Below are 20,761 nucleotides of genomic sequence, written 5' to 3'. Positions count from 1 at the left end.
CTAGGGACCTGGGAGTAGCTCCCAGCACATACTAGGGAAAAGATACATGTAAAAGATTATGATGCCAATATATGAATTTTCTTCCAAATTGCCATCAGTTATCACATTGAGTTGTGCAATCTCTAAAGAGTTTCATTATCTGATTTAAGGAGCTCTCTGTAGTACATATCATTAAGTTCTTGGCTTCTAAGACTTGCTGTGGCAAGGACTCCCTCAGGTCAGTTAAGAATTGTGTAATAAATTGTTGCAGTGGGGATCCTGCAACACGCATATATCAAACCAGGAGTCCCGTGGAAAGGAAATATATATGGACAGACAGATTCTTGCTAGCTGTTTCAGAGATGTTTATTTCTCCAGCCGCATGGCCGGGGCTCTGCTGAGGAACTGTTCCAGTCACGGGACCAAGGGTCCTTCTGCCCGCGCAGGGAACACAAACCAACCAATGGGAACGAGGCTGAGCAGGGGCAGGGAAACCCCGTGTCTGTGCCCTCAGGGCCCCTCTCCCAGGGCTACACGGCGGGGGAGGGACCCCAACATCTCACCCGTTTTATTTTAATAAAAGGAGAATGAAAACAACTGGATAAACATTACAAGAACAGTTTCAAAACAAAACAAGCCACCCTCCTGAGTCTTTAAATGTCCGAACAGATTCTCTGGAACATCTTAGGGCTGACAGAAGGGAGACAGGACTCTCTGAGCATGCTTTGTGGGGAAACTGAGGCAGGAGAGGGTTTAACTTCTTCCCTCCCCCTTTTCATCCCCCACTCGGCATTGGAAAGGGATTTTTGGGGAAACAACTGGCAAAAGCATGGTTTTGTGAGGGAAACCATGGATGAAAAAACGGATTGGGAATACACTGGGGGTAATAGGACATAGGGTAAAAGGGAAAGGTGGGATTAGGAGAGGGAGACTGTAGGGGGGGCTTACAATGGAGATATTGTCTAACATGACTACGATTTTTTGCATATATACTGCCTTTTACAGGAACACCATCAGGCCCAGTGACCTGCGATGCTTGTAACCCTTTTCTACCTCGTATAATTTTGAATTCCACTACCTCTCCATCTCCCAAGCTGGGGATGCATTTTTCAGGGTTATTCTTTTTAATAGCAGTTCTATGCACGAATATGTCTTGCTGGTTGTCACACCTTGTTATAAAACCATAATTTTGCTTAACATTATACCATTTTACTATCCCTAAGGTCTTAGTTGCTATGATCTTTTCCTTTTTCCGAGTGGCTGCTGTTTTCTGTCTCGCTGCGTCTTTGCTCTCTCCTTCGGTCGCTCCCGTGTTGGAATTGTCGGGGCTGCTGGTTCCTGCGCACTCTTCCCGGGGTCGCGTTCGGGGCTGCGCAGGCCGGGCCGGGCCGCGCCGCTCAGTTCTCCGTGCGTCGCCTCCTCTGGTCGCAGCTTCGCTGCCGATGCCGGGCGCTGCATCCACGTCTCGGCCAGGCCCCCGAGCGACGACCCCCCCGCGCCCTGCTCCAGCGCGTGTTTCGGTTCGGCGCGGCTCCGTTCCACCGCCATCGCCGCCAGCCGCCGCCCGCGCGCCACCCCTCTCGGTCGGGCGTTCACGGGGCTCGCTCCACCACGCGCTGTGCGCGGCTGGGCAGACACTGCCGGGTCCCGCCGCTCCCGCCGCGCCTCGCTCCGCCACCGACACTGCGGCTCGCGTGGCTCCGCCCGCGCACGGGAACTGCCTCGCTGCTGCTCGCAGAGCGCTCGGTGCACGTGGCCTGGGCCGCACGGTCCCTGCGCCAGGCTTCCCTTCGCCAGGACACAGCTGACACTGCTCAACAGTCTCGGTAACTAAATAATATTCACGAAAATATTCTTCCATCGGCATATATTTTGACTCCAGTATTAACTGTGTCCAAACGGTTTTCCAAAAGCCCTTGGTAAGAATTAAATCCCAAGAAACATAGAAAAAGTTCTTAAACAACCATGCCAGGAAGTGTTTCAGTTCTTTTTGAGCTTGAATCAAGCTAAAATTTACAAATCGTTGTTCAAGAATCGTTTTAAGTTTAAGATAAATGTCCATATGCGGCTCGGAGAGCCAAGAGTCTTCCCACTGTTCCTCCATAGTTTAGATACGGAATAGCAAAGCAAAACCAAGAAGAGGAATCCAAAGTTTCCAGGGTTTACTCACACAAATCAGTCGCTTAGGGATCGGGGATCGTTCTGCTCTCAATTCTCCACCATTTGTTGCAGTGGGGATCCTGCAACGCGCATATATCAAACCAGGAGTCCCGTGGAAAGGAAATATATATGGACAGACAGATTCTTGCTAGATGTTTCAGAGATGTTTATTTCTCCAGCCGCATGGCCGGGGCTCTGCTGAGGAACTGTTCCAGTCACGGGACCAAGGGTCCTTCTGCCCGTGCAGGGAACACAAACCAACCAATGGGAACGAGGCTGAGCAGGGGCAGGGAAACCCCGTGTCTGTGCCCTCAGGGCCCCTCTCCCAGGGCTACACGGCGGGGGAGGGACCCCAACAATAAATAGGTTCCTTATTATTAGTTTAAGATGTATTTCCTTTCAGTTTGATTGAATGTTCCAGAAGATAGACAGCAACACACAATTTTTCTTCCATTTACCATATATCATTTTGTTTACTTTCAGCATATCTGCTCCCACTCATCTTCTGTATAAATTAAATCTGATCTTTTCAGTCTCTGCCATATGACTTTAATCACTGTAATCTCTAAAGTCTTCTATCTTACTCATTATGCATACTGCATGCTTTTATGATACGAAGGGAGCCATTACTTTCCTTGAATAATCTATGAGGATGCATAGATCTTTTCTCAGAATACTTATAGCTCATTTAGGATCTGTTTATACCTCATATTGCTCTCCTTCATGTTGATTCATTTGTATTTGCCAGTTATGAATTTTAACAGTTTTCAGAATAGAAGCCATATCTAGGTCCTCAAATCCAGGCCTTTGTTATCATACAGAGTCACATCATATAATTCTATTCAGAAGTTTAGTTAGCTTTCTTTTACGACCAGTTATGGAGAGTTCTTGCTCCTCTCTACCTTGCAGTGCTACTGGGAGTTTACAGCATCTGGGGATCTTTGGAGTATGTGTGCAAAAGGATAACTACTTTGCTGAAGTAGAGTTTACTTCTTCCTTCATAATGGAATGAAGAGTTGCTGTTTTCATCAAGAGTCTAGTGAAGCTTATTTTGCATAGTACTGATTGCAAAGACTAGTGAGCAGAGAAACTTCTACACTGATATAGCAGAGAGATGTAAAGTCTCTGTTTTCTGTGAGGAACTAGAGTTGTGGTTTTGGTGGGTTTTTTCCCTTGTATCCTCCTACACCACTCCTGGAGCAGCCTGCACTGCAATACAGCAGCTGTACAGCATGTAGGCATACATGGCACAGCTCCCAAATAATGTCAGCACTCATGTGTAATGTTGCCCTTGTAATGTATTATAAACAGCAAATACACAGCAATGGCAAATCTGAGTTCACACAGAAGGTACTGGCTCACTGCATTGTAGCAGATTCATAAGAACAGTCTCTAAAGGATATTGCAAGGTGTACAGTCATGTTCAGAGGAATAACTACAATCACCCATGTATTACTGCCTCAATCTACATACTGTTAATACCATGTACACTAAATATTTGGCTGAATAACTTTTGGTCACTCTGAATGTACACAAGACATAACAGATTAGGTTTTCTGTATAACAGATTTTTCGGATGAAAATAGGAAAAGGAGGTGTGCTTGGATATTCTGAAATGAAGCAGTGTATCAAGCAGACATGTTCTTGTGGATTAAACCTGTCCTGACTGAACATGGAAAACAACAGAAACCTTGTCTGGTTTTTATTTTTCATTCCAAGCGAGATGAGCCACAACCTCAGGCACTAGATGCAGCAACACAGGCAATGCTAAGTTCTTTCCTCTGCATTACCAATATGTATATGGGGAATAGTGAGTTGGAAATACTGGAAGCAAATTTGAAGGGTTAACATTCTCCCTTCCAGGGTGACTTTTCCATAAGAACTTGCTAATAGCAGAAGACATTTTGTCAGGCAGGATAGATTAGGATGTGCACTGGGATGGAAGTATTCAAGTGCTGTTTCATCTGTCTTTCTCTGTTGCTCCTCCTGTTTCAACTATGAGGAGTTTCCTGTCTAAATGGATTGCAATGGCTGTATGTGTATTTCAGATAAGCTTAACACTTTTGTAAAATGTGGTGCTGCTAATTAGTGAAGATGTCATTAGTCCAAGGGAATTAATTGTACATAAATAATGTGGAATTTCAGCTTCATGGCTCAAGAGATAAGTTCAGAGTATTTTCAGAATTGTCTGTCTTAAAAATAAAATAGCAGAAGATTATTAAGGAAGCTCTTCAAAACCCCCATTATCTTGCTAATGAAGATTTAACACATAGACATGGTTGATCTGTACTCCGTAAGGTCCTTACACCACAACAGCATTGGCTGCTCTCATCTAGAGAGAAAAGTAATTTTCACTTTGAAGAAGCAACTTATCAGCCTCCCAGAAGTACAGTCCATGCACAGCAGTGGATGGGTAGTTAAGAGTGTTCTCCTTCATTATCCGGACTTCAAGTGAGTCATCTCTTGGGTGCATGCAAAGGCTTCTCTGACCTACCTGGAGCTGTTAGAGTAATTAAAGTTCATGTCAGGATTGATTTTCTCAAGGATTGCACAGTACAAAAGTGAAGTTTGACTTGCTTTCCTATAAAGATGCTTGGTATTATTACTGTTATTCACAGATACAGTTTTGCAGTAAGTCAAAGGACCAGGTCTGAGGGTTGAGACTATTTTATTGTGAATGCAAAAGCACAGAAATATGTATTCTGTGCCCTCAGTACAAACACCTAAGCAAACCTCATCCATCTCCTCAAAATCACTGTATACTAATAGCATGATTGCCCTTACCACCTTTTTTTCCCAATATTTTTATTTTATTCCTCAATGAAAAGAGGGACTCTTCCAGTGTTGTATCAACTGCCTCATACTTCATGCATTGGACAGAGTGTGAAGCCTACAGGAAAAGTCAGTAGATGACAAGAACATCATTTCAATACCCAGCTTACACAGCTGCAAAAGACTGTACAGGCAGAAGGCTCTGGGGAGTCAGACTCACAGAAGGGGGTACATGTACCTCATTTCTTAATAGGTTCTGTGTTTTGTCAAGTAAGTTTTGCATAGCTTCTAAAATAGTTTGATTGGCTGGTTATTGCCTGCAATGGTTTCTGGATTTTGTTAAATGTAAAATCATATATAGTGGTATAGCATTTTCAAACCTGTAAAAGATTCTCAATCTTCTGGATTTCTTACCAAAACCTCCAACTACTCTATAGAAGACCATACCTAAAATATTTGTTTGTTTTGAAAGTATCCCTCAGCTTTCTAGTAGAGTGAAATAACTGGAGTAGTTCGATAAAAAATATTTATATTTTATTTGCCTTCATATTGTAGAACTGTTATCTTCTCTAATCTAAGTTACTGGCAGATATTGGTACCAGAAATCTCATTTTATTCTCTCCTCTCAAGTTAGAGAGTGATTTCTCCACCACAGCTATCACTGTAATCAGCTAGAGTTTCTACAGATGATAGATATAAAAGGAAAAAAATCTTGCAAGACATCTATGAAACAAGATTGTTTTGAATATTTAAGACAAACTTCCCTGTATTCTGGGCACAGAAATGCTTGGCTTCATTAAAAGCCAGAGGCAATGTTTGTATCATCTGAGAGCCAAGGATATTAATGAGCAATTTTCCCATGTTTTTCTTGGACCCTCACTGAAAGTTGCAGGCTTCTAAACTAGCTGTAACTATTACTTTTTCTTGTCTTTTTTTCTTTTTTTTTTGAGAAGATGGAATTTTGTTAGTAACAAAAAAAAAGAAATCTTGAGTTGAATGACTCTCCAAATTATAACTCAGATTTTTTGAGCAGTCTTATATCTTACCTCAGTGGCAGGGATGATTGCTAAGATCCCCTGTCAAAGTTAAAAAATAACAGATAAATTAATGTGTGAAGATACATGTGGGAGCAATTAACCAACTGATACACTCACTCTTCAAATTTTTTTGTTGTTTAGCACTCCTTTTCTATCCTGGTCTTTAAGGTTAGCTATGTTGTCTTTACTATCTTTGTCTTTTTTTTGCCTTGACTCCTCCCTCTCCCTATAAAATAGTTCCCATGCTTCATGCTTTACAATATTTTTCCCATCTATTTGTTTTTGAATTTGTCCTTATAGCTTACCAAGAGATATTATCCAGAGATAATATCTGGATATAACTTATCCAGAGATATTATCTTTGCTCCACCTTAATCCATTTTTACCCCCCTTTTTTTCCCAAGCAATGTCGGTGACACTTATGGTAACAACCTAGATGGGCACAGTGGAAAATCATTTCACTAGCCAAAATTGCACATTGATAGTCTGACATCAGATTCCTAAGTGGTGTGTGTCATGTAGCATTCAGAGATTTGAAGAGGAATGAATGGCCAACCCAAGAGAGTTTGTAGCTGATTATAAAACCTGTGTGTATAGGAAGACAAACTAAAAGATGCTTAACTTTTTTACCCACGATTCAAACATAGCATGAATACGTGGAAATATTCCATTAATAAATGGAAGTGCAGCATATGAATATATATTTAGATATTTCTGTGTAGTAGAGCTTTCCTGTACTCCTACCAGGACACACATCTGCTTCATGAGAACTACCTCTTTGCAGCCCTGAGGTGAGTTATGCCCTGGTGCCTCCAAACCAGCAAATGGCACCTCTCATTGCCACTCTGAGTAGTGCTTGTGCACAGCTGCAAATCTGTTTTCTTATTCATTCTTTTACAGTCAGGTAAGTTCTGCAGTGACAAGAAAGAGGCCAATTTTGGTTAAAAGCATATCTAATTCAACAGAAAATCTGGCAAACAGGGAGAAAGGAAATTATACAATTGAAAGCAATCAGAAAATTCTTTTGATGGGTGATTACCATCAGATTGCAATGTTTCTACATGGATCCACAGAGCCTGGTATGAGCCCAGCTGCAATTTGACATTTTTATGTCATCAGTCTGCATAAAAAAGCAGCTTATGAATGACATGATTTTTTGTAGTATGCTGAAGAAGGAGGATTGAAGATATCAGGTATTTTCAGTCACTGAATACGATGGGTGTCCAGATCAGCCAGAGCTGTCAGCTGAAATTATACCTTTTTTTTTTTAAAGTTAACATGTCAGAATATGCTACTGGCTCCAGTTTCTAAAGCTAAGATTCATTACTATATCAATTACTAACCTTGAACAAGATAACCCTTTAACCACAGAAAACCCATCTGTGGGGTAAATGTGTTAAGTAAAATCTCTCCCTGCCCACTGCATTTGAGTAGGGCTGGTACTTCCCTTATGCCATTGTCTCTGGCCACAGTTTTTCAATCAGACATTGAACTGCAACAAATTGTGCATCAGTCTCTTTTGGTCTTTAGTGAAGTCACCCTCCTGTCATGTCTGAAACTGGGATATCGATCTGGTTTCTGACATGCCCTGATCTTTCAAGGATTCTAATTGTCACTGCAGCTGCAGATTCTTGCTGCTCCTATCATGCCACCCTCCCTCTCCCTACATCCACCACTCTTAAGTCATTTTCTGGAAAATGAAGCACTCGTCTCCTGAAATGCCTGGTTTAACTCAGTGTGCAACTGCTAGGGTAAGGCACGTAGCCAATACCTTGTGCTAAACTATGGCAAATAGCAGGAAGTCCTCTCTCACATGTTCAAGTTAAATAACATTAATTTAAAGACTTAATTGTGTATATGTGAAGTTTCTCACTACATATTTAAGGAGAGGAAACCACAATTTCAAAATTACATTTTAAAAATTGGTGACTATGGAAAAAAATTGTGGTGTTGCAGTTAGAAAGCATCTCGATATACATTCCAGCCCACATTAATAGTTTGTGAAACTGTAAAGACAGAAATCATAAGTGAAATGAATTTTCCATGCATTTGACATTCGTAGGACTGAAACTGGACTACTACCATCACTTCTTTCTGATGGTCCCTTCTAAAAAAAGTTTAAAATTTAGGAAGCTCATACATCACCAGCCATACATATATAATTGGAAAGCTGGTAGAAGTCATTCCATCAGTACACTCAAGGTGGAGTTCCATCATGTGGGGTGCCTGAAATTCAGATGTCGGTATGTGGCCATCCCCCTGATAACCCTTTACACTGCAGCCAGTTTGAGATTCCCCAAACCACATGTGTCTCAGCAAAGGCAGCTGACCCTCACCTGGGTGTCCAGGGTCCCTTCCTTCTGGTGGAGAGAGAAGGCCACAGTAAAAGCAAGTAGACAAAGGCTTAATCGAGGCAAATTGAAGTGACAACTGATACAGACCTTTCTGATTAATGTGATTAACTATTAAGCAACAAGTGTAAATCAAAAGAGCAAAGCTTGTGTCAGATATTTTGTATTTTGGTCACTTCAAATCAAGACTGGATTTTACCAAAAAGAAACTTAGGAATAATTTTACATGGCTCCAGTCAAGTGTAGCTTTGGCTTTGACGAGGCATTTTTTGGAGAGGTATCATTTTTACAAAAAAATGGAAAAACAAGAGAGCCAAATTAGGTGATGAGAGAAAAACATCTTTCTCATATCTAATTCTGTGTCTTTCTCTACATTAGGGTCCCAGTTCCTCAACTCGGAAATGTATTTAGCCCTCACCTGGGTGATACAGGGAAATTAGTCAAATTTCTTTTGCTGTGAGAGAACAATACGATGGCAATATGGACAAGAAAGCCAATTCTAGTCTTTGAACTGAGTTTTATTTTATTTTCTTCTCTTCTAAGTTTGTTTTGTGTATTTCTCACTTACATTCCATTATATTAACTTTGATGCTGCTCTTTGTGATTCCCGGATAATCTTTAGTCTCTGGCAAAAGTGCTCAAAACATTGGCATTTCCTCTGTGCTCATCACTGTTTCTGATCCTTTCTTCTCTCCCTTTTTCAAAAATTCCTGTTTTATTCACAGATGTGGAAAAGGATGGAAAGGAAACCGTTGCCACATAAGTGCTACGCCTCTTCAGTCTCCAACTTCAAGTCTGCTACAAAATGGTAGGTGTGTAAAAAGAAATATCTTTCAATTCATGCTTTGAGTCTTTCGTTTTACTTATTTCTGTCTTTGATTGCTCTTATTTTGCAGATATTTGGATTGGATTGGGTATCGGTTTCTTACTGATTAAAATTACAGCTGCTGCCTTATATTTTCTTTTGAAGACAAAAGTGCCAGAAAAGTAAGTGAAACTTTTATTTTGCGTATAGCAGACACAAATATGGCACAAAGCAATGGCCAACTGCCCAGTCTCATTGGTTTCAACTTTTAAATCTTCCCTGAAGACAATCTGTCTTCATATGCAGCACTAAGCAGAAAACATAACTTTGTGACAAAAGCTGACCTTAGTGGACCCAGTCTGGAAACAATGAGCAATGACTTGATTGCCTAGAATGTTTTGACTAGAGCATTGTATGAGTACTCCTAAATTATAAAATACAGAGGTTTTTAGGATATGCCTTCAAATGACAATTCACTATTTCACAGATGTATTTACAAGCCCTTCCTGTCATGCCTCTGATAAGCTCTGCTTTTTCTCTCCTCCCTAATATAAGAGGTTCTTTTTGTTTGCTTTTCTCTAACTTCTGTATTGCTTCACACAACTCCTGTTGTGCGTTTTCTTGTCCATTTTTGCATTGCTAGATTTTCCTCACCCTTCATTTTCTTCTCCAGAGTTCATCTTCAAAGCTGTCTCTTTTCCTTTAAACTTGTTCTCTGCTATAGACTTTCCTCTCTTTGAGGATGTTGTTATCTCCCAAAGTATCTACTAAACTGTGCAGTCTCCTGCCCGGACATTATTGCTGCTGACATGTCTCCTATCTCTGCATGCTCCCCTGACAGGTAGAGCTGTCTATGGACACAGCAGCAAAATGTTGAAGCAGGAACCTTTATTGGTTGGGCTTCTGTTAATTGAGTGCATAGCTTCACCTGCTTTCCTTATATCTCCTTCCTCTTCTTTAAAGCAGGAATAACATTTCCTTATCTGATTTCATGTGTCTTTAAGATTTAATTCATTCACATTGATACAACCTGCTAAGGCACACATATGGAAAAGCACTTCAGAATTGCAAGATTACTTGTATTGTAAGAGCTGCAGGATTTTGGGTTTTTTTTCGTGATTTCAGTAGTTATCTTGGGAAGAAAAAGGTTAATTTCTCAAAACATATTTGATGGTGTTTTAATTTAAAAATATTGTTTTTTCTTACACTACTTCTCCTGTGCTCTCAACACTTCCTCCTACCTTTTTCTTGAATAAATGTCTGCTTAAAGGTTACTGCACTGCCATTCACATCTCTTTTACCCACATATCTGTATTTAAGGAATATTTCTTCTTCTCTTGTAATTATATGCTTAAAAAAAGCAGTCTTTTTTTTACCCTGTTGCAATATGATGCTACACAATATGGTCCTATTAGGTATGTATTAAAACAGGGATGAATGAGGATCTTCTTAGTATGGCTCTAAGAATATACCACAGCCTTGATATGCAGAGAACTAGAGCTGTGAAAGACAGGGTTGGACAAGCTTACAGAACAAAGCTTGAGGTCTTGATTGTTTTCTTTGGAGTTTCCATAAAGGTAAATTATGATGATGGAAATTTTTGTGATTACTAGTTTTGTCGATTAGAAACTGAGATTGTCAAATTATTTTGCCCACACTACAAACAAAATTTTTTATTTCTCTTGTTTTTAATCACAGTTGACTCAACATGTAAGTTAAAATGCTTTTTATAAGCATCTTGCTAAGAAATAATCTAGCTAATAAATGGCAATTTGTTTGAAATTGTGAAAACAATGAAATCCGAAACTTTGAATTTGAGAAGATAAGCTCATCCAGGCAGTTTACCTCTTCCTCTTCAACTACATAGTGGCTGCCATGATTTGGTATACAAAAATCACAGCTGGAAACATAGTAGTAAATTAAAGCAAGTTATTCCTGAACTGCTTAATCACTAACCAGAAGGGACCAGTCAAAATGCAGCCAATGGTATTGTACTGAAGTTTGGATCTTTAGGATAAGACTTTATAATAAGAAGTGATTTGTGTTTACGTAAGTCTGTAAAATGTACAATGTGACAGCACCACACAGAGGAGTGAGACTTTATTCCTAATTTTTTTTAAGGGATTTGATGAATGAGAGGAATTTACTGGCACATAAATGATACTTTCCTACAGTTAGTTTTCTCTTGTGTCTGCTTTTAGCCCTCCTGACCCATGTAGTTTTCTTAAAGTCATTAGGCACTAGAGTCACTCTAGGGAAGCTGCCTCGCACTTGAAGCTGTATTTACTACCTTTTGATAGATTTATTTTCTAGCTGTTTTTATGTAATTTCTATTAGTATCCTCTTGTTTTACTGGTATAGACCCACCCATGCAGGCATTGGCAGGTGGCTCTCCAGAGGCACATTAGGAGTTGTAGGTGCTAGCTCCCACAACATCTTAAAATGGTGTGCAGGTCCATCTAAGTCTCAATGGAAATAGTACAGAAATGTGCACAAGAGCTGGAGAAGTTCAAGAGTCCAATATAACTCTTTTTTTTTAATCATAAAACCTGGTAGGAGGCAGTAGGGCTAGGCTGGGGACCCCTCAGGCAATTGTCGGTTAGAAATTTGTCACTAACAGCAGTGAGAACCTAATTCATATTTGTCCCTCTTCTTCTTCTTCTCTAGAAACATTAATAGTGCCTTAACCCTTCCTTTCAACCCAGAAAGGATGCCTCACTTCCCCTTTGCTCTGTCCTTTTCCATCTCCTTTGCCGAATTTAATTTCTGATCTGCAGGCTTTAAAGGCTCCCGTTACTGAGCGGGAGTTATTGGAAGTCACCATGTAAGTTTACTTCCTGATGGACAAAAGCAGCCTTACATGGCTTGGCAGCAGCGTACTTCATTACCATGATGGCATTTAGATATGCCAGATACTTCCCAGTCCCCAGCTGGGGATATGTGAACCTTTTGTAACCCAGAAACCCCAAATCAGGGAAGCTTATGAGTTTCTCTCATTCCTGTTTGCACTATAGAGATGATGTTTCCTAATCCAGAAGGGAAGGCTGCCAGTTACTCCACTCCATCAGTGACATCTGTCCTTATTGACCAAATAAAAGAAAAGCTTCATTTTAGCTTCCTTTTTGTTGCAGCTGCCTTCTAATGCTTCATTGTAATTTGAAATATGAGAGTATGAAAAGTAATTAACTTTCTGCCCAGCCAAGCTATGCCTTTTTGCTGTTGCCTCCAAAGCAGACAACATCCCTGGTCCTTTCAGTTTGTTTTTTTCCTGTTCTTGATCTGTGCCATCAGCTACAAGGCCAATGTACCACAGCTATTATCAGTCTTGTCAATCTTAATGAACACAGTACATTAAATTTTCCAGAGCATATCAGCAATGTATCTTGTCACACAAGCAAAAGAGTGAAAAACTGAGGTGTTCCAAGAAAGTATTTTAAAATGATAGAAAATCATGGGAAGAAAGGGCCCACAGAGGCCATTTTTCATCCTGCCACATCACAGACTCAATTGTATCACTCCTGAGTTTGCATTTAAAAACCTCTATGAACATGAATTTGATGGCATCCTCGGGCTATATTGGTACCTTGGGTAGAAAGAAGTTTACAGTTAGAAAGTTGTTTTCTAACTACTGATATGTCTGTTTATAATTTCATTCCTATTCCCTATGGACAATAACAGATCATTCCCTTCCTCCTTGTAGAAGCTTTTTCTGTTCTTGAAGGCAGTTGTCATGCCTCCTTACAGGCTGCTTTTTTCAGGCTAAAGAAGCTCAGTGCTTTTGCCTTTCTCCATAGTTAAGGTTTACTTATAATTATGATGATTCCCAGTTGCTCTTGCCAGACTTTCTGCAATTAGGCCATACCCTTCTGGAGGTCTGGTGTGGAGGAACGGGTGGTGTATTCCAAGGGAAGCTCTCCAAACAGATTTGAAGGGCTGCCAGAGGTCATTGCTGGCTGTGCCTCTCTTCCTACATCCCAAAGTGATAAACAGAATGATAGTATAATGACATTTATTGAATCATTTTCAGCTTGTGAACTGGAACAGAGACAGATACAGTTCATGTATAATGGGAGAAAAAGTGCAGTTTTATGGGAAAAAGTAAACCAAAATTTGGAAGCATCAGCCATAACTGTTGTTTGGGAATTGTTGTATTAGTCTAATGCTGCTACCCAAATCCATTCATTCTTCTGCAGAATATTTTTGTTCTGAAGGATGAGTACTGTAGTCAGAAGTCTTCAGTTTTTCTGAGATGTACATCTCATGACCACCACACATAGGAATGATTGCATAGAAACAAGAGGAAACATGCTGAAACAGAGCCAATCCCTGTAGTCTGTAGCCTTCAAGATCACTAAGATGAAAGTTGCAAAGGACTGATTTAAAAAAAATATTCCCTAAAATGACTCAAAAGGTACAAAGTACAGACTTAAGAAACCCAGACAGCATATTAATAGTCGAATCAAACATCCAAGTGACTTGTACATTATTTTAGATGCAGCTTTTGGAAAGTCTCTCCTTGCATCATGCCTCCTTTTACTTTCATGGGATGTGCAAAATATAGCCTACTTCAGCAAACCTAAATTTAGCTGAAAAGATTTTAAATACACTTCAGAAATTAAGATCTTGGGGTTTAGTTTCTGTTTAGAACTGGAGCTTTAGCACATCGTTAAAATTTTTTTTAAGGATTTATTTTAATTAGTATTTTAATTGTAATTAAATCTTTGGCCCAGTAGGATTTTGTCATTGTTATGAACCACATGATAAGCATTCCTCTAGTACTGTATTTCATGAAAATCTATGTCTTGTATAAAAGATTTGGTTTTTCTTTGGAAGGTACATTGAAAAGTACAAAATTATGAGCTCTTGAATTAAAGAGAAAGAAATCTAGATATTTAATTTTCCATTAATAAGAATTATGTTACTCAGCAGTCTGTTTATACGCTGGTGGGTATTTTGTGGAGCATACAACTTCTTCCTATCTTTGTGAAATTGTACTGGAGAAACCTCTGACAAGGCAGTAGTTTTTGCTACTAAAGAATGCAGACGAGCTTAGCAAACTATGCCTTATGTTACCTCAACCCAAGATGATTAATCCTCTCCTTTCCTATTGTGGTATTTCTGGTTATGTTAGAAAACCCAGTTCTCTCTAAACTACCTTACACACTTATTTGAGTATTTTTCACTTTTTTTAACTTTGTTTTTTTCCTTTTTCACTGCAATTACCACTTCATCCAATTGATAGATTCCAGCACTTGTATAAACGTGATTAAATTTTCACTTGCATATTCTTTAAGGTCTTTTAAGTAATTTGAAAACATTTCTGAAATTTTAAGGATAACTATTGATACCCCTTAGAAAGAATTGCTTGCTGCATTCACAATCAGGGGGTAACAATATATATGTTTGCATAAACATATTCATATGTATGCATCTATGTGTTTATATATGTTGTGTGCATGCGTAACATAAATTACGTGTAAGTTAATATGCTCAAGGTGACTTTCAAAGCCCTGCTTTGGCAAAAATGTTCTTAAGAACAGGAGAGAACTTAAGAAGACTCATTTTCCACCTAAGTTCGTGGTGCATAAACTCAAGCAGCGCCCATATTTTTGGCCATAAAATTCCCATTATCCCTAAGATTAGGTGACCAATACATGCACATTTCATGATTCAGATCTAGAGTGGGGGGGCACCTGAAATCTGCTGAATTAAAAATCCATTTTAATGCTTGAGACATAGACAGGACTGATTTCAGCACTAAGCACAGCAACCACAAACACGCTGTTGGAAGAACTTGGCCAGCACTGGTTTTGGTGCCCACAGTTTGGCACAGTATCCTTCTGGTTAGTTTTCCTCCTTGTAGAGGAAGCTGGAGATCTGTGTTCAGCACTTTCCTGCCCTCAGGACAGACCTAAGTTCTCAGCATGTTCTTGCCCAAAAAAGCTGTATATAGGTCTTGCACAAACTGCTTCAGTTGAATGGAGGAGCAAGTGATGAATCAGACTTGTCCGTACCCTCACCGTTTGCTATTGGCACAGTAAGGGTGCTTCACACTGAGGATTGTGTGACTTGGGTTGCCCTTTGGAAGTGTCTTGACTGACTGTAAGCAGAACTGATTCGTTTAATTCCGTATCATGCTTTTAGGCCATACAGTTGGTTTGTGATGTCTAAATGAGACACCAAAATTAAGGCATGCAAGTCTGGCCCTTTGGGCACTTGTTTAGAAGCAGAGCCAATCTCCTTGAAAACTTCTCATCTGAGTTTGCTTCTGGCCTCAGATTTTGTGAGCCATGCTTTCATTTTAGAGTAAAAAGTAAATTTTGTACACATTTTCTGGAATTTATTCAGGAGAACTGGGATGCAAATAAAGGCTTAATATATAAATAATCTAATATATCATTGCTTCACTAAGCTAACTAAATGAATCAGAATATCATGATTTATTACAGTTAAGATAAAATCAAATGAAAAAATCAACAGGTTCAAATATTCAGCCCTCCCCATTGTTGTGTCAGGTAATCAAAATAAATTATGAGACTGGCATTAGAAGCAATTACTTTCTGACAGTCTTGTGAAAAATTTTAGGGAAACATGTCTGGTTTAGACTAAAACCCAAACTTAGTTTCTTGCACTGATTTAATTCATAAGGTAGAATATTCCTGTACCTTACTTGTGTTCTCCTCCCAAGCAGCCATTCTGGTTTTCATTATTTGCAAAAGAAATCATTCAGTGTGTTCTCCTCTGTGATTCCCACTGAGGAGCAGCTTCCCTTCCCAAGATCTCCATGGGCTGTGCTCCTGTGACTACTCTTGTCCCCTCAGTCCTGCCTACCACAGTAACATAGAGCCTGTCTATCAGCTTCTAGGGAGACACTGCTTCAACCACCTGTAGGAGCAGCTTTGGAACAGAAACACTTTTTAATACAAGAAAATTTATTTCTCCATCATGAAGATTGATGGGAAGCTTTAGGGAAATTTTTTGTCTTAGAATACTGTACATGCACAGATTTCTATGTACACAAGGCATATGCTCTTATTCATAAAAAAAACTGTGGAAAAAATCCCAAAAAACTAAATGCATCTCTTCAAAAGCAAAGATTAGCTTCTGATTCATTCTTCAGTAATTTTAACTAATATATCTGTTGCTTTTTATATAGTATTGGAACAGCTTTGATGGTTCTGGGCTTCCCACTACAAGACTTTGAGGTGCTGTAGTGTCCAGAGCAACAAAGATGGTGAAGGGTCTAGAGATCAACTTCTGTGATGAACAGTTGAGGGAGCAGGAGGTGTTTAGCCTGGGGAAAAGGAGGGTCAGTGGAGACCTTATTGCTCTCTACAACTGCCTGAGGTTGTGGCCAGGTCAGTCTCTTCTCCCAGCAACAAGTGACAGGACAAGAGGACACGGCCTCAAGCTGTGCCAGGGGACTTCAAGTTGGACATCAGGAAGAATTTCTTCACAGAAATGGTTGCTAAGCATTGGAACAGACTGCCCATGGAGGTGGAGTCACCAAACCTGGAGGTGGAAGGGACTGGACATGGCACTTAGTACAGCTGACAAGGTGGTGATCAGTCAAAGGTTGGACTCGGTGATCTTAGTGCTCTTTTCCAACCTAAATGATTCTGTGATTTCAAGCATTGTGGAATATTGGCAACAAGTCATCTACAGGGGAAAAAAATTTAGATCTAGGCTGCAAATTCCACCCCCATTCTGCTTAACTGCACACGTCATAAGTGCTTCCAAAAAAATGAGGATATGTGAAGACCTCTATCAGGAAAGCATATCTTTAAACCTCTAGATGGGGTAATGGACATGAGACCCATAAATGGCAAAATTAGTCCTATTAATCTATTAAAAATTGTTTAAGGCATTGTGTTAATGAAAATTTTGCATTTCAATACCTCAAGTGATTATTTATTCCTGGCATTGTAGCAAAAGATATGGGTAGCTTCTATAGCTTTAAAACTGATGCTGATGATTTTGACCCAAAATACAAGTTCTTTTCCAATTAATTGCAAAGTGGAGTACTTATAACAAATAACTAAAATGTTCTTGAACTTGGAGCCGAAGACCATGTTAATAGCTGAATTTCAATGTGATAGCAAAACACAGAAAGAACATGATCTCATCCCTTGCACACAAATTATAGCAATGCAACTTTTACGGTAATATGTTATATTTAATATATAGCACTATACATGCATTTTATTAATACTAAATAGTTCTATGCACATCCAAAAGCATATATATTTTTAGGAGCAACAAATGGAAAATTATTATTTTAACCTAAATATTATTTATACAGAATATTGGTTCAATTTCATTAATTTCAGTAGAACTCAGTTGTAAATGTATTTAGCCACCTACTTTTTTGGAGTCCAGTCTTTTCAACCTTAAACTGCTTTGTTCTTTGACAACCTGTGTGATATAGTGGGTGTTTTTCCTCTTTTTTTTGTTTGACTTCTCAAGGAAAGTGCAGGAAACTGCTATTTCTTCATTTGCCAATCCATTGTACAAAGACCTTAGTTCATCTGGGAAAGTAAAGGTAAGTAGCAACAGCTGCTTCTATATGTGCAGAAAAATGTGAGGCTGTAGTCCTCAAATAGTTTTCTATTAAAAGAGTGTAGTCCCTCAGTGAATGCTATTTAATAAAAGAAGTGAGAATTAGAAATTGACTCAGTACTCAGATCAGTTCCAGTGCATTTTGAAAACATGAGAATGTTTGAAATCAGTTTTGACAACATTTCAATATTTATAACTATTATGACTATGGGCTGGTGATTCGGAGGAAAAAAAAGGTGGTTTGGATTAAATATTTACCCACACACAGATAAGAAGAATCTCAGTGGGACTTGTCTCCTTTTGTATCTGGGAAAAAAACAAACAAGCAAACAAAAAACCAAGAAAAACCATCCAAAAAATCAAACACACAACAACAGAAACACACCAACAACAATAAAAGCACAAAATGCATAATTCAGCAGCCAAGCTGCCTTCCCACACTCACTTAACTTTAATAAAACAGTTTAGAATCCTTCCCAGTACCTTAAATGTACATCACAATTCCCATCACTGTAAAATTCACCTTGACACTAAACAAGTGAATGGTCACAGATTTCCCTAGTACCATTTGCTGATCAGAATTAAGAGACTGATAGAGTAACAAAGAAATTTTTGAATAAATTGTGTATAGAAAAGTGAACATATTGCAGCAAAAGACTTAAAGGCAAGATTTAATTATCAAATTACAATGATATCTAAAATTCATGTCTTACATTTAACAAGAAATAAATGATTGACTTAAAATGAAGATATCTCTGGTATTTTGCTTATAATTTAAAATAATATAGACAAAGAACCTTGGAGTATTTAAAGTATCCTTCCTGCCCTCATTTTGATACTACCCTTATTAGCATTGGAAGAGCTAGGCTTGCTTTGAAATAGAAAATAAAACTTCCTTGTTCTTTGCACAGTCAATAATATAAGATTCTACTGCAGCTTTGAATAGGATTAACTATGACATGCCATTTACTTTCTATAAAAGGGTCCTTACACCTGATTTTAGAGACATTAGATCAAATGAATTCACTTTTAGGTTGGAGTTTGTGAGAGCTCCAAGTTGGAAACATTCCCATAACAATCATGTCCAATTTATCAGGACATTTTTATTTTAGTAAAAATAGATTCCTGACAGGCTTCATTTAATAGCAAGTTGAAAAACAGAAGCACAGAGTAGGGAGAGACATTTTCATGGAAGACGGCCCCAGGCATTGTGATTGAAGTCCAGCCATGTATCAGAATTTCCTCTATTTTCTCTGAGACTGGGAAAATACATGTTTACACTAATTCTTCTTTTTAAAAGAAAACAGGAATTATGAGTTTTCTCCAAGTCTGGTGAGACTTAAATCTGAATGGTATACCATCAATCAAAAGATATGACAAACTGTGAGCAAAAGCTCTTATCTCGAGCTGAATACTCACAAGTTATGCACTTGTGGGAGTCTCTTGAGTTTCATAAAGAACAATTCTTCTGAACCTTTCTGAACACCAAAACCATGTGGGCTTAGCATAGCTACGCTCTTGCTCATAATACTGCCTCGTCATTTTGGATCCATAGAGTGTGCTACCCAGGCACCACATGGCAGAATATATTATTTTCAGCTCACTAAAAATATTCTGAAGCAGTTTTTGTCTTTTTATAGCCTCCTGGGTATGCCACCTCGCCTGCCGTTCAAATCAGTGTTTCTCCATGGCATGAGGTATGTAATAACACATTTCTAGGGTATGTGTTGGGCTAGTAAAGGAAGTTCATTTGCAGAGGAAAGGGAAAAATATCGCTTAAAGTCAATGGTGTATTGCTACTTGTAACGTTAGCACCTCTGGGAATCTGAGAAAGATTACTGGGACTGAATTGGTTGGCAACGACCTCATAATAACAATTTTATTAATGTTGCTCATCATAGCTACTTGTTACACCATACACTAATTCAAAACGTTTCAGTCTGGGCAGATGCTGAAGAAAATGTTTAGAATTCTTGAAATCCTTACCTGAAGAGTTCATATTACCTATTTTCTTGTACATTCCTCATTCAAGGAAATTAGAACCATTCTCTTGAATAAAAGGAAATTACAATACCATGTACCAAAATTAGCGAGCCAATGCAATTACACTATTGTATTCAGATTGCCCTAAAATAATTCTAAATGTATATTAGAGCAAGGACTCTGCAGACAAGGGGAAAAAAGGTGGAAACAGATACAGAAGTAGGTTAAATAACTTGATCAGGTGCATGTGGTAGGTAATTGTTTTCGTGGAGCTATGCTGATCAGCTGAAAGTCTGGTCTAAAAATATTTAGCGATTTTATGGTTTTCTTTTAATATGTCACTTCTATAATGATGCTACAGCCATTTGCATGTGCATTTAAAAAAATTAATTTAATTACTTGGATTTTAAATATAATTCTTTTTTGTTTTAGTATCCATTTAATGAAGATGTGAATGATACTTCTTTTCCAAATCCTCTCTATGGTGTAGCAGCAGAAGACATGGAGGAATTATGCAGTTCCTTGAAAACACAAACATAAAACAGGATCAATATTGATTATAACTTTGCCTAAAGATTTGTTATAAAATCTGAAAGTGTCATGATACTGTAGTATTTGCAATATGAATTAATAACTCGTCACAAAATTACTTTTATTAAAACAATTATGTTCAGAAAGTAAATTTATATTTAATATAAAATCCATACATAAGTAAAATATAATTATATATAGTCTTCTGTAATTTCTGTTGGTGCAGAAAGAGATTGATAATTATAACCATGAATTCATTTTACATTTGTGCAGTTCAAATTCTAGTATGTTAATAAAATGTTTAATCAAATCCAGATTCTTAAGGTTTGGGAATCATATTTTTATGTCCATTATTTGAGAAATGATAACTTAAACGATTCTGTAATTTTGCATTAGAAAGGGATTTTGACCGACTCTTTTAGTGTTCCAAGATGCAGAAGCAAAAGAAAAGTCTTTATAAAATTAGAAACATATCGAACTAAATTGAGAGTGGTCATGAATCATGGATTTGAATATCAGCTCAGCATGTGATTCATCTATGTGACATACCAGTAGATGCACTTATTTTTAAAAAATATTTTTAA

General features: G+C 38.5%; 1 protein-coding gene across 1 annotated transcript in view; it reads left to right on the top strand.

The window, feature by feature from the left end:
* MALRD1 (MAM and LDL receptor class A domain containing 1) overlaps positions 1 to 20,491 on the top strand; it is a 240,940-nt gene extending 220,449 nt beyond the window's left edge. The window contains exons 36-40 of the mRNA XM_032092895.1: positions 9,025 to 9,107; positions 9,196 to 9,286; positions 17,571 to 17,646; positions 19,304 to 19,360; positions 20,079 to 20,491. Coding sequence (XP_031948786.1) covers positions 9,025 to 9,107; positions 9,196 to 9,286; positions 17,571 to 17,646; positions 19,304 to 19,360; positions 20,079 to 20,186 — 415 coding nt within the window. The 3' untranslated portion in view covers positions 20,187 to 20,491. The remainder of the gene's footprint in view (positions 1 to 9,024; positions 9,108 to 9,195; positions 9,287 to 17,570; positions 17,647 to 19,303; positions 19,361 to 20,078) is intronic.
* Positions 20,492 to 20,761: the final 270 nt, after the last annotated feature.

Source organism: Corvus moneduloides, chromosome 1, assembly GCF_009650955.1.
Source record: "Corvus moneduloides isolate bCorMon1 chromosome 1, bCorMon1.pri, whole genome shotgun sequence".
Classification (NCBI taxonomy): Eukaryota; Metazoa; Chordata; class Aves; order Passeriformes; family Corvidae; genus Corvus; species Corvus moneduloides.
This window is presented reverse-complemented; position numbering and strand designations above follow the sequence as displayed.